This window comes from Ammospiza nelsoni, chromosome 4, assembly GCF_027579445.1.
Source record: "Ammospiza nelsoni isolate bAmmNel1 chromosome 4, bAmmNel1.pri, whole genome shotgun sequence".
Lineage (NCBI taxonomy): Eukaryota > Metazoa > Chordata > Aves > Passeriformes > Passerellidae > Ammospiza > Ammospiza nelsoni.
The window spans coordinates 66,824,597-66,839,694 of record NC_080636.1 but is presented as its reverse complement, the minus strand read 5'-3'; the positions used below and the strand labels follow the sequence as shown (position 1 = coordinate 66,839,694).

The 15,098-nt window shown below is 37.3% G+C and overlaps 1 protein-coding gene and 1 long non-coding RNA gene across 2 annotated transcripts in view; one reads left to right on the top strand and one right to left on the bottom strand.

The window, feature by feature from the left end:
• LOC132072422 (uncharacterized) overlaps positions 1-10,120 on the top strand; it is a 49,424-nt gene extending 39,304 nt beyond the window's left edge. The window contains exon 3 of the long non-coding RNA XR_009418312.1: positions 9,817-10,120. This is a non-coding gene — a long non-coding RNA (uncharacterized LOC132072422). The remainder of the gene's footprint in view (positions 1-9,816) is intronic.
• Positions 6,519-15,098, bottom strand: part of TACR3 (tachykinin receptor 3) — a 35,008-nt gene continuing 26,428 nt past the window's right edge. The window contains exons 4-5 of the mRNA XM_059470730.1: positions 9,110-9,306; positions 6,519-6,834 (exon numbers count right to left, since the gene is read on the bottom strand). Coding sequence (XP_059326713.1) covers positions 6,519-6,834; positions 9,110-9,306 — 513 coding nt within the window. The remainder of the gene's footprint in view (positions 6,835-9,109; positions 9,307-15,098) is intronic.

Here is a 15,098-nt window from a genome sequence, read left to right as displayed (position 1 = left end):
ATATATCTGTGCTATTTTTTGTACCTAAGCTTATCTGCTGCTAGCTCTGAAGTATATCTACATCCTCTTAGTTTTAGGGTGATTCTATGTCTAACAAGCTGTGAAAAGGAGTTTAGGGACCAGGGGCAAGCTATTTGGCTGCTTTCTCCATCCTCTGTTAGCAGTGGTCCTGCTACTACCCCATCCACATTAGCCTGGCCAGGTCACAGCAGTCGCATGACTCAGTAGCCTTGAGGGTGCTGCAGTGCAGGGCGTACATAGGACAAGAAGTGAAGATAATGATGCTTCTATGAGCACTTCTTGTCTGCCTTGTTGAAGTTGCCAATCCTCAGGAGAGCTGCTCCAGGTGGGCCCCCTCATCTGGCCCATGCCTTCTTGGTGACGCATTTGTCTAAATGTTTTCAAGGTTCCAAACTCAACCTAATGAATATATAAGGATGTGAATATATTAGAACACACTTATGAATAAAAGCTTACTTTGCCTAGTGTAAGGTCCTACTGGGTAGAGCTTCAGGTGGAGATAAAGCTCTACCTTTGATCTTGAAGGTGTTGCTGACTGACTTAAATTTTTCAGTTCTCATGCAAGATGATACAGATTTCAGTATTGCAAACACGAAAGAGCTGCTGGCTGGACTGCTCAAAGGACTGCTGTGAAGTCCTTTGGTGCTGGAACATATCCCTGTCCTTGGTCAGACCTCCTCTGGTAGAACCTCTGCAAATCTGGAGATGCTGTCCAGGAAGTTTTCTCTTGCATTCAAGAAGGAGCTTGCCTGAAGTTTTGATGTGTGTAGTATCTACAGGCTTGATCTTTTACCTTCACTTGCATGTGAATTTGTGGGCAGTGTTGTAGAAGAGCTGATGAACATTTCAGGTGTTGTCACATTTGTAGGATTTAGTTGGTCAATGCCTGCTGATTAAATTATTAGTTGGTTGGTTTTGGATTTTTTAAAATCTAAAGTGTGTAAATACAAGCAAGCTGAGCAACATGAATTTTCATACTAAGTGTGCTTGGGAAGTACAGTTCATGTGAGTGTTCCAGGTGTCCTTTTTTTCTGTTTGCATCACAAATATTGCAGTGAAAAACTCCTTGTGAAACTTGGGAATAGTGATTCCAGAGGCTGTTGCAGAGTACTCATAACAAACAGCTTTGGTGTTTTAAAGCTTAACCCTTTGCTTTGGGAAATCTGATGCCAGTTGTAATGCAATATGCATGTTTCAGTTTTATAGATGGGAGAGAAGCAATTCAATTGGCCAGTAAGTATATCCATGTGATATATGAACTCATCTAAATACAATTTTTATTTAAATACCCACAGCAACTGCTCATGGACTGATAAAGAATTACCTTTGACTGGTCTCAACAGATCATTTTGATTTATGAATGTAGAACCACTTGAATCTGCTCATGAACAGGAAGACACAAACTGAGCTGAATGCATTATTTAATACAGGGAATTCACAAGATATCTGTAAAGAGTGGTATGCCCTTAGTAGTATCTCCTGCAACTTTTGCAGCAATCGTTGGAGGTATTCTTTAACAAACAGCCCATAGTATTTAGGACACTAAATTTAAACTCATCTTGAATTAGAGGAAGAAGTTCAGCAGTAAATTTCCACTTGGAATAGGCATTTCAAAAGCCTTGAAATAAATGCAAAAGGAACAAGAGTTCCTCTGAATCCTGTATCCTGGTGGGCACAGCCTGAAAGGTTTTGAAATTTATATCAGTGAAACAGGTTATTCTTCACTGGTGTGAAAAGAAATTCCCCAGTATTAAAGGAGGAACAGCCACTTCCAGAATACCTGAATGGTTTTATTTAGATAAGAAAGCACCAACTTCTAAAACCTGTTTTGTTTTCCTTTTTTTCTTCAGTTCCTTCTGTATGTTATTTTTGAAAATACATGTTGGTATTGATCAGAGACCTTCCTCAGTGACACCTTTAGTTACCAGATGTAAACATGCTGCAAATAGCTCACTCTGTGCCGGTCTGCCCGTGCCTCCCAACCTTGACAATGTGCTGTAAGTGACCTAGAAGGAAGGCTGTCAAGAGATTCCTGCCAAAGAGATTCAGGCTGCAATCTGCTGAAAGCATACTGTCCAAGTACCCTGAGCTTGCTTGGAGTTCATTTTTCCTCTCAAGATCGTGCTTTTATGTGGAAGACTGTTGCAAATCCTGATTTAGTATTCTGCTGACTATGCCAATTTGTCACAATTGAGTGGTTTAGGTAGCTTGAAGAATCACTGTCACAGGTATTGAGAAAAGTAAGTTTTAATATAAATTCATGAAAGTGCGGCCAAGTTCAATGGCAATGTTCACTCTATTATTTACTACGTAAATGAAGCATACAAAGGCATATTGGCTTAAAATCACGAGAATGATTTGCATGGAGACCAGGGATGCAAGTGATTAGGGTGCAAAGGGAAGGAAGACCTTCCCATAGAGTCACAAGGTTCAGAGTGGATGCCATTGAAAAACTTAACCTTACACCTGATCAATTTTTCATGCTGAAAGGATTTAAGTAGTACTTAATCAATTAACTAATTCAGCATTTATGCAGTAATTCAATAAAATTGACTAAAATTGCAGAAGTGACTTAATTATCCTGAGATGTCAGTGTTTATGCTATATTTGCTACAGGATATTTAAATCAATTCACACATATGCATGCACACAGACACAATGAAGTGTGTACAGAAGTACCTGTGAAAAATTCCCCCTGATTTCTGTCAAATACCGTCGAGTGCTTTGGCTTTTCTCAGCGGTTAGGGCTCAAGGAGTGAGACTTTATCTTCCTATGCCCTGTCTTCAGCTTTCTCACAAACATGAGAGCTTGCAAGCTCTGAGAGCCATCTCCCACTCAAAAGGAGATTCTGGTGCATTCCACTGAAGTCCAGGGAAGTCAAAGGGCCTCACTTAGGACCTCTATTTATAGGGTAGCGAGATGTAATCTGTAAGATTTCCATCCTCAGGTAAGTAATGACTGGAGTTTCCAAAGCAATTCCAAATTGTTTCCAATACAATTTCAAGTTATTTTCTAAACTCCAGCCACAATGGTATTATTCCCCTTGGGTTGTGGTTCAGGGAAAGTACCAAGGCTGTAAGTGGGGGGCTGACTGTGCTCTTGTCCTTCATCTCAGGGATGTTCCCAGCTCAACCACTCAAGAGTTGCCATATGGTCAAGGGAAGCTTGACCACCCAACTCATCACACAAAGGCCAGTGCCCAGTGGGGATTCCTGAGGTTGTAGAGTGGTTCAAAAAAGAGTGTGGGGAGGAGAATGCACCATCACAAAGATTTGAGACAAGAAATGAGGGGCCTTTTTTTTATTGTTTAAATAGTCGTGTTTAGCTTTTTAAGTTGGTTTGGTTGCATGGGGTTTTTGGGGGGGGAGGGGGGAAGGGTTTCTTTTTTTTTCTTTTTTTCCTTTTTTTTTTTTTTTTTCAATGTTTAGCCAATGTCAAGGGAATGACAGAGTAAACTGATGCTGATTATTTTGTCTTTGGTGTGTGAAAGTTAAACCTGTTCCCTACCAAGGGAATGTCCTTGCAAAATGGCTGTTCAGGGAGCAATGATCTCTTCATCACATAAATGTTTGAGGCAGACTCCAGTAGGAGCCTGGGCTGAAGTACTACAAACTGTTATACTGAGAAGGACGAACATGTTTCAGAAGATTTCAGGATCAGAAGACCTTTCCTGATGCTGTTTAATTGCAGCTGTTTTGGGGTGTTATTGTGCCCCTCTTGATAAGAAGCTAGCTCTGTATTGGTCTGTTTTCCTTAACTCACTCCTAGCAAAACTGAAGGGTGTGGATTGAAGGTTGCAGACATGAGACAGCCCCAGTGCTGCATCAGCAATCACGCAAGAGCATGTGCTCTGAATGCCCACTACTACTTTGAGCAGTCTTATTGACACAAACTGAGGGTGATCTGATTTCCTCTACACTTAGTGAAGGGTGTCAGGAGGCTTGTAAGGAATTTTATAGTGACCAGGCCACTTGCTGAAAATGCTTGTTCAGAAATAGTAATTCGTATGGAAGCTGCTGTCAGTCACAGCTTTTGCTGTGCTACTTGTTTAAGTGTGTAGCCCTGCATGTTCTTGGGGGCTGAGACACAGATTGATTTGCACCACATTATCACTGTAATGTTTTGTTAAAGCAGTGCTGTGATTACAGGGAGAGATTTCTCAATTTATTATACAGGAATATCCTGTAATTTCAGAAGAACTATAGGAATGGTGAGGGTGTTTTGATACCTCTAGCCCATGAAAAGATAGAGATATTATCAATGGATTAGTTGTCCAGGACGTCATATCATAAACACCTAAAGTGAAATTGTTTCACTAGAGGTACAAGTGTGAGGGGGCCACCATTGCTTTCTTGATATTTGACAATGAAAAATCCTAAATGTTACACGAAGATGATATTTTATACATTTATGCTGCTGTACTTTTATATACAGCTTTTTAAAATTTATACTCTACATTTAAAAACAATAAATTTATCAACACTGATTTTGTAATAGCCATTGTTAGAAAAGACTGTTTATTTAACAAGTATACATTTTCTCTATTTATGTTTCTCAGAAGTTGTACATGAGCAGACAGAGGACTTCACAGCATGTATTTGTAGTACATCACCATCAGGTTAATATACTTAGCATCATTTTTTGTTTGTTTGTGACTATCCAGGATCTTCTTAAAAGAGTTGCTAAAAACCTGGGAAGATTTAAAGTTCTTAAAACAGAGTATTTAAAGGGAAAAAATTCACAAGTATTTTATAGGCATTGCATGACACTTGCTGGATTACTACACACTAAAAAAAGACAAGGAGAAATGAGAGCATGACACTTACAATGTTGGAAAATACCTGTTTTTTTAGAGAAGTAGACAGTTGAAAGGCATGGACCAACATTTAAAAGGGAAGTAATTAAGGAATGGATTGTTTCAGTGGATTTAATATCAGGCCATAGATAGAAAAAGTGTGAGTCTGGAATTGTGATTCGTTTTTGTAAGAGTACAATATTCTGTGATCAGGTTCTTCGGTTTTTCTGTACATGGAGAATTTAATGTATCAGGTTTATGTATTTGAGGATATTTTACCTTAGGATTTTGATTTAGTGATACCACAGTTCACTGCAATCACTATACAAGTACAAGCTAACACTTAGCAGAACGTAACAATTGACTAGGTACATGAATCACAATACAAATATGATTCTTGTTTTACTGATCTTGTTTGATATGCTCATGGTCACAATGCTGATCATCCCCGGTTGCTGGGATGTGGACTAAAGCCAGCTCAAGCCTTTCTCTCTCCAAATGTCGCTTTATTAATTGCTCACCTTTGGTACTGTGCTGGTTTGGCTAACTGGGGAAGACATTCACACTCTTGTTTGTATTTTCATTAACTGTTTGACAACAAACATTCATGAAACCAGTCTATCCATGCAACTGACACAGTCATTTAGCTAAAACTAAGGCTGCTCTCTGGTCCCTTTTTTTGTTACAATCAGCTTCCTCTGCAACAGTGATGGTCAGTGGAAACATGTCTGTGTAAGAATGCCTAGAATATTTTCAGAGGCAGGTACAGGAGTATTTTTACATGCATCAAGCTATGGAAAATTTGTGAAAAGAGCCCAAATTAGGGTTTTTTTCCCCAGTGGAAGTTTGTCATCTTGAGTCTTGTTACTTTATCTTCTGTAGAAAAGAGTCTGTTGCCACAGTCTTATTTTTTCATATATGAATCTCCAGTTTAAAATCTTTTGGCCTTTCTTATGTCAATCAGAAAGGTTCTGTTAAGGTCACTGAGACAGACCTTACCCACAGAACTAAGATACAAAGCTATGAGAGATTCATCCAAGCAACATATTCCCCTGGAAGTACAATCCCATTAGAATCTAATGTTTACTAATATGCAAACTTTGGTAGAATTAACTTATCTCTTAGTCATGTTCTTATATATTTTTGCAAAATTACTGTTGCAGACAGAGCTGAACTACATTCATGTGAACTTAATTTTATCTGTTTGTCTGGGAATGGAGCTAAATTGTGAAACAGCTTAATAGACTTGGGGCTCATTAGGTGTTCATTATAAATACATCTTTATAATCAAATATCATGTAATTTTGTTACTGTAGAATTAATACACTCATAATGGAAAACACAGTACATTTCTGCTTCAATAAGTAAAGGAGCCTGTTACATTTTGGTAAGTCAAACATAAATGCCACTGGTCAGAGACAACTGAAACAAAGTTTTTAATGCCATTGGTTTATTCTGGATAATCCCTACAAACACTGTTGTGGCTGAGGTGCAACTATGCTTTTGGACTGAGACACAGACATGTCTTCAAATTCCTTTTCCTCTCCAAAACAAAAAAAAGGAAGAGATTTCCCAAAAATCTCACAATATTTATAGCTAGGGTTTATTAGTGGAATCTGGTTTGCTTTCCTGTGGTATGGATTCCGAGTCCCAAAGTGGGAGAACATTGTCCAGTGTTGCCCTTCTAGCTAAGAGAAATGTTTAGGAATAAACATCTGCTGATGTATGCAGTGAACTGATGAGGCTTGAGGCCGTGGAGACAGTGTTAGAATTCCTCTGTGAGCAACCATTGAAGTTCAGGTCCCTTGGAGCTGCTCTTTTCTTATGGCTGGCGTGCACGCTGTCTCCATCGTTGGTGTCCAACACCACGGTCATGCTGGAGTCCATCCTGGACACAGCGTAGAGGCTGCTCTGCCGTGTGGGGTGGAACCTGGCTGCCTTCAGCTCCAGCTCCTCATAGCTGGACACCTCAATGAAGGGGCACCAGCGCAGAGCTCGCTTGAAGCCAGCTCGGAACCTACGAGGAAAGAAGCCTGGTGAAAGCCTGGGCTAGCATTGTTACATTTTGTATGTATGCATTTCCAGAATAAATGCTTAATATATTAATTAGAAAAGCAATTCTCTGTGTATCTGTGTATAAATGGAAGAAGAACACCTTTTCACCTTGACCTAAAGCTTATCTTTCTCCCTTTTCTTGCTGCTCTGGTTCTGTTTAAACAATCAGCTCTGTTGTTTATCCTGTCTGTAAGTTTTTTGGAGCAGTGATTAAACTACCACAGTAATGACTGTAGGTAAAAATTCAGATCAGGTGTTTAGGTAAAGTTAACAGATCTCACAGACGTGACTTTTCCTTCCTCAAATTTTTAAGTTTGCCGTGGAGTTCTCACATGATGACAACCGAGCAGGTAGGTTGCTATTCAGCATTCTCTTCACATGCAGTCCATATTTTGGAAAAATACTGAAAGAGCCTCTAATGGAAATGGATTTAGGGACAGGAATTGTAAAACCAAACCATCTTTTAACTGTATTACTTTTCTTGGCACCTTCCATCCTCTTTCTAATTCAGGGCATGTTTTTTCTTCATCTTGAAATAATGCTCTCTTTATCTAGATACGTAATATCCTAATTAGCCTGGAAGATGATGCTGGGGATAGATGTTCTAACTGTCTGATACTAGATCCAGCAGAGGCATGAATTGATCTGACTCCCAGCAACAAGCTCTCTTTTCCTATTTAATGGAAAGGAAGCAGATATTCTGGTATCTTCATTTCAATATGGAACTTAATTATAAGAGCACTGTCACCAGGACTTCATTCTTGCATCAAATTCTGAATAAGGTGACCTTTAGTATGTCTCAAAATATTAATTTTTCTTTGACTGTATTCTTGAATCCAGACATTTAATTTTGCAGTTTGCAAGTGTCAACATAAGCCACATCAGAGATATTATTTTTTTATAAATACTTTTGTAATTGTGCCATAAAAAGTTTTTGAAGAAAATGGGATTGGTTTAGAAGTTTTATGGTGGTAATTGAAAAATATGAGCCCTCATTTTTCCTTGTCTTTGATTTTGCAGACACTGGACACTTAGTGAAATCTGGTTTCTGTTGAAATTAATGCAAAATTTGCCATTGGAGTTAGTTTTGTTCTGCCATGCTAAAACTTTACCTTGTCTTTAAACAGTTGTAAATGATGAAAAGTTCATCAGAAGGCTCTATGAATTTAGTCATTGCCTTGTCTTTTTAAAAGATCATGAATGGAATTGTCATAAGTTATCCTCATCAAGAAGGATGATGCCAGTGTTTTTGCACCAATAAAAACTTTTTAGGATTTGTTCACTTCATTTTTGATTAGATTCCTTTTGACAAGTACTACATGATCTTTAATTGGGGTTTAGGAATACCATGCAATATTGCTATGAAGTTTGACAGTAATTAAACTTTGTACTGGCTGTGAAGTCAAAAGAGATTTAAAATAATATTTAAGATTACTTAATACTGATTTGTACTGACTGAGTTTGTGAAGTAATTAATTGTTCCTGGTGTTCTTTATCCAATAATGCTAGAAGAAATACTTGTGAATAGGATGGCTAGGATGATGTTTGTGTAGATCCTGGTCTTATAAATTGAAATGAAAGATTTGAGTCTATTCTGGAATGCAGTAGTCTCAGGCTAGCAAGTATCTGTAAAATGTCACCAAACTCAATAGGTACAGTGCCTTTGAAATTCAGAGCATAATGTGCTGCTATCAAACCCTACTGTAATTTAGTGTTAAATAATGAGAATATAAATACTTGTATAATATTTATCAGCCTATTGCAGATCTTGGAGTGCAGTGTAAATCTAATGCTGAGATCTACAGAGCACAGTTAATCATGTTTTGTATTGCATTCTTCCAGCAAAACAAAATTGGGTATACAATTGGTGAACATACAGCTTGCACTCTGTATCACTAATTACCATCTTCTTTATTTTTATATTTTGCAAACCAAAACCATTAAAATGCTATAGGTTTTTAAAAAAAATTTTTGGGGGTGCACATGGAAAGGACTGGTTTCTGAAAACTGCATTTTGCTCTCAAATTTGAATTAGGCCAGAATATTTACTGGAAGTCTGCCTCTGGGTTTTTGGGGCTTCTTTTCAAGTACAAACCTTAAAAAAAGGGGGTTTTTAAAATTTTGTTTTTTCCCTGCTAACTGGAATCTGTTTAAGTGAAAAATCTGTGTCTTTTTTCCATTTAAGCAGTTTATGTTCTTAGTGAAGTTATGCACCTCATTTCATAACCAGCTCTTACCTCTTATTAAGACAGCAGTAGATAATGGGATTGTACATTGTAGAGCTCATGGCAAGCCAAAAGCTGGCTAAATAGATTTGCTGAATGTATTTCCACCGGTTTAATTGTTGATAGATGCCAGTGACTATGAAGTAAATGTGGTAGGGCAGCCAGCAAACGGCAAATGTCAGCACAACCACAATCATCATTTTTACCACCTGAAAGAAATAATAATGGTATTAAGCCTTTTTAGTTTGGGCTAGCATTTCAACATCCATTAATAATTTTCTTGTAATTAATTTTTAAAGTTAGTCAAAGGAAAGCTGAATATGCTTTTATATAGTTTTTACTTTTAATCTGACTCTATTATTTTTTTCTTGACTGGAGATCCTCTTTTTGTGAAAAAATATAGCAAGAAAACCTTTCCTGACGTTATTTGTATTGATTTTTGCAAGTAATGTATTTGGCTATATTAGATATCACTTCTTTTCTGTACATCTAACCATGGCATAAGGTTACAGAGTGTTTTATTCAGACACCTCATTTTGGCCTTTATTGACCTTGCTGTCTATTTTTATTGTGGTCTGCAAGTCTATTTCTTGTCCCAAATTTTTAGATGTGGTTTGAATATCTCTAAGTTGTAGGAAATGAGCAACTGCAGCATCCTGTGTAATTTCAGAGCCTAACAATTCCCTTGGCTGGTGATCCTTATTTGTTGTTTTCCGCAGGCATCACAACATCTGTTAGCTACCATAGTTTCCAGTGAGCACAAATGAAGAGGGGCTCTGCTTTGTGCTCCAAACACGAGAGGACAACTTGCAACTCATGTAAAAATTTCACTCCCATATTTCTCTTTTCAGTTATGTCAAATACTAGTCCAGCTACCATTTTCAGCACAATATGTCACATGTTTACACCACAGGTTTTCTTTTTGTAGCTGAAACAGAACTAGACATGATAGATCCATGCTGGGAAGTCTCTTGTTCATTTGTACTTTGTCATACTGAGGAATAAAAGGGATCTCTATGAACAGTTCCTGTATTTTCTCTGTACAAAGTGCCATTTCATACTGTTTCTAGTTTTACCAAGGGAAAAATCCAAACAGCTGAAATTTGCCATACTTACATGTCTTTGGTTCATGTTTTTATGAAATTCCAACTAACATAATTAAATGATTTTACATAAAAATGTTATGGTATCCTCCTTAACTCTCATTACATCTTCCTAGGGGAAGCATAAAGCAATTTTTCATTTAATAGCTGGCACCAATTAACAATCTTTCTTGCTGGATGGGACTGTAATGTGCAAGATTTTGCTTATAAGAATGCTTATTGTTATATATATGCACTGATCATCATTTAAAGGCAAAAAAGAGGCATCTGGCCAAATATAAAACATTTATAATAGTTGGTTCTTCTGAAGCACTTTTCATCAGTTAACTATAAATCATCCTGTGAGTAGGAAGATCAGTTTTATAAAGGAAGGCAGCGCACCAAAACATGGTATCACTTTTACCTTTCACAGGTATGTCTGTGTATCTGTGTCTAGGCATATATAGAAGTTTATGGGACTCTATATGTGATTTATGGGGTAGGGGGGAAAAGATTATGATTTTATGTGGACAGAAATTTCTGGACTAAACTATGTATGTGAAGTGATGCATAAGATAAGTTGTCAAATCAGTCTATCATTAAATGGCATTGCTATTTCATTGCTTTTGACGTAACTTCCACTGTTCTGCTGGGGACTTACACCTCTGCCTTGCACACATTGTATAGATGGAAGTCTTAATCCTGTAGTTTTACCATGTTACTTCAACTCCCTGTCATTGATTTTCGGGTGCCCTTTGCATGTTGTTGTGTTTTTATAGATCTGTCAGGAATGATAAGTGTTACTTCAGCACCTTTCAGGACTTCTGTAATTTCAGAACACTTGAGAGTCTTCATTATTTATTTTGATATTTAATTAGAGGCCTTGCAGTTCCAGCTGTGCATGTGAAACTGTTCCTAGAATTAGTCATCACTGGAATATCATAGGTACTGAATGAAAGGATTTTGTGTCCAAATTTTCAGAGTGTAAACAGGTCAATCTGTATTTACAGCTTACAGTTCATCTGTGCAGTGCTTGAGAACCAAAACAGTAAAGCATCCCAGCAACAAATGTAGCTTAATCTGGTTGAGTTTAATCTGTTGTAGTTTAATCCATGTCACTCATGCCCCAGAGATGCTAGAAATCACAGAAAGAGTCCATGTTGCCTGTTTGGCATACTCAGTTGTGTAAATTTTTTTCCAAAAGAAAGTTGTTTGTCTTTTTTCTGATATCCAAATGCTCATTGTCTAGTTTTCTGTGAGATATTGAAGGGCAAGGCAAGAAGAGTCTAGAGTCTACTTAAAGGTCTCCTAAAGCTAATAAACCTTCACAAGCTGTACGAAAACCAGCTTTTAGATTTCAGCTGCTGCACAAATTAAATTTGAAGGAATGAAGTTTCAGTTTAAATTACTATTAAATACAACATTTCAGGTTTTTTCAAGGGACCAGAAATCCCAAAGTAACTTTTACCCTGCAAAGAAAATCCAAAATTTTTCTTGTCACAATTTCAGGCAATTCAGCTCTAATTTTTTTAATCAGGCAATTCAGTTCTAATGTTTTAAGTTTTGAAATGAAAGATGCCAAATCACCCCCAGAGAATTGCATCTTTCCCTGCAAGGTTACTCTTTTGTTTAAAACAAAATACTCATAGTTTAAAAGAGTGAGATTCGTATAAGGCTTTCTTGTTGCTGTTTCTCTCTGGAAATCCATGATTAAATATTAAGTCATCATCCTTCTGAAAGCAGAAATTTCTGAAGCAAATAGTCAAACTAGATAACAAGCTACAGATGATTTTAGATGGACATTAGTGTTTGATTTAATTTGTGAAGTAATGAGTCACTTGAATGACAGACAGTGAAGCACATTACATTCTTAATCATTCAGGTTTGCATGCCATTTTAAGTATTTATATAGTACCGTGCACTTATTGTCATATTTCCTAGGATTAGATAAGTGAGATGTTGTAAGTCTGTGTGGTGTAAAATTGTTGGAAACAGAAGGCAATTAAGGTTAAATTTGAAGTCAAATGCAAAAATTGTGAGAGGAATCAAAAAGACCTAGTCTGTTCTCATGTCATCATCTAAGAATGACTATGTGTTGGCAAAAATGGAGGGAAAAAAAAGAATCAGGAGGAGGAGGGAGATTATTTCCCATGTCCTTTTCCCTTTCAGAGAGAGGCATACGCTGCAAGGCCATACCTTGCATTCTATGGCTGCAGTTCTTGTCTGTAGTGTTGGTCTTTCCAGTATAAAGTTTCATTTCTTGATTATATCAATAACTATGAACTGAAAGTGACTTCAAGGTCTTTAAACCCAGGGCACCTTGAGTTTACTTGGAATAAATTCTGATGAACAAGTGCCTGTAAACCAACAGAGAAAGTAAAACAAACAGGCCCAGTAAGAATTTACCACAAAAACTTGATTGTCTTTTCCCAGTACACTGTGGTGTTTCATTAAGAAACCCCAGTGAGACTTTACAGGTCCAACTGCAGAATATAAAAGACCTTCAGTTGTTTTTTGACTACTTAAACCTGTGACTGAAAAAAACCCAACTCTTTTTTTAATAGGTCTGTTCTGTTTCACTTTTTGAGATATTACTATTTTTCAGTTGCTTTTCCTTCTGTTCTGAGTTGCATAGAATTCATTAGAAAGGTTTTCTCTTGTGCATTAGGAAACATTTCTAAAGCAAGAAAATGACTGAATTCAGTTACTTAGCTTAAAATCTAGCTCTGTTCCTCCCACCATTTCACCATAGAGCTTTCCAAAATGTGAATTGCAGTCAAAATCTTTTGTCCCAGTGGCACCATTTTCTCCTGGTGTTCTGTTCAGTCTCCCTCTGTGTATATTGTGGGCAGCATGACTGGAGAAAAGAGGATTTTTTCTGTTCTAGGCAATACTTTTGTTAAATGAGTTGTACTGAGTCTCCTAGTTGTGCAACCTTCATGCAAGTCTTGAGGCTTGATTTGTAAATGTAAAATCAAGGTATTTATTTTTATACATTGGTTTTCATCAACCAGTTCTGCTGATACTGATGCACTGCTGCCTATGTCTAAGAAAAACTCTGTCTAGAAAAAGCTAATTTATGTGCTTTCTGGTCTTTATCCATTCCTTAAATCCTTTCTGAGTAAGAAACATTCTTTCATTAATGAATGTAATGAGAAAAACAATGTATATGAAAGAGCAAAACTGATGTAAGTTCGTTGGAATTGGAGCTTGCAAGTTTGCCTTTGCTGTGAAACATTTGGAACAGTAAAAGTGAAAAGGAGCTAATAGATTCTGCTGCACTTAGAAAAACCAGCAAGTACATTTATTTTTCCATACTGTTTTTATTTTGCATGAAGAATAGCTAGAAGAGTAGTCTGGTTTAAGATGTAGCATTGAGAGCAGCTCTTGAAAGATTGGGAATAACATATACTGTTCTGAGAGACTCAGTTGCTGCTAGAGGAATATAGCAATTCACATTGCAAGGCAATGAATTGCCAGCAATACCTAAGGCTTGGACCCTACAATCATTTCCTTTTCAATCTTCTCTGCAGCTCCTTATTGCCTTTCTAAGGCATCTTTGATACTGCTGCTTATACAAGTACAGGAATTTGGCTTTTGATTTCATTTCCACTTATGTCACACAGAACAATTACTTTCAGAACTTTTACTCCTGGGTGTTATGCAGATATGAACAAGAAGCAAATGATTTAAGAACCCATGGAGTGTAAGAATGTCTTGTTTACCCTCTCCTGGATGTTTTTTATTCATGAACACAGCTTAAACGCAGTTCACAGATAATCCCTGGAATCATAACTTTGGCCCTGTACTCTTGGGAGAAGTAAAATACCACACTAATATTTCACAAAATGTTTCTCCAAGCATGTTAGGATGCAGCCAGTAAATCCACTTCCCAGTCCTGGGGAGATACATGGCACTTAGGCACCAGAGAGAAAGGAACACCAATATGCCTTTTGTTCTCCATGAAGCTTATTTGGAGTAAACTATCTCTCTTCTTCAAGAAATTTAGGATTCAAAGGTAATTCTTCTGGCAGTAGTACAGAGATGGAGCTGACTTCTGAGGTACCAAGTGCTTTGACTCATTCAGGGATTTTCTGTATTCTTTCAGCCCATAGGAAAGGATGGATTATCAATAGTTGAAGGAGACGCACATTTAGGAGGAGAAAGTATGAGAATGCTTGGAAGTCTTTCAGCCAGATAAGGTATTTGCCAATTCCAGTGCTCCAGATGCTTGAGTCTTCTGACTTATGTTTTCCATCTGTTTTTCTCAGCTACTTGAAATAAAGAAACTGTTTTTAATTTCAATTTGCATAATCCCTTGGTGCAAACAATTAATAACCATTTACTTTTTAGTTAAACTCAAAAGTTGAAAAATATATTCTTGTCTAGAGTGAAGTAGTTTTTAATTAGTTTGCTTTCTTCCAAATTCCCCAATGTGGGACTCCCCTCAAACCAAAGCAATTCTTACATTTTTTATGAATGGTCTTAGCTACTGCTGGTTTAAATTATTTTCCCCCAAAGCTTCATACAACACAGAAGGTTTGACAGTGATTTTGTGTTTCTCTCAGCATGTCAAGAAATATCTGTTCCATTGCAAAGAAGAAGTACATATTTTGCTCAGAGTTTTATTTTCCTTGAGAATATGTGATTTTACAAGCATCTGACTGGGGGTAAGGAGGAAAAGTTTCCACAAATTTTGCTACTTAATCAAAGAAGAGATGTCTCACTTTCACACAGGAGATTGAGTGTTAGGCAATAGGCTCATGTCTGCTACTCAGCCTAAGAGAGTTTTCTGTAAGCTAGACAGCAAGTAAAGGTAGGTGGCCTTGTATCATTGTCTTGGTCTTAAGCCTTGAGTGGCATAAGAAGTTTATGTTCTTTAGAAAATGACTCTGAGTGCTTGTTGTGGGATTGGCGTT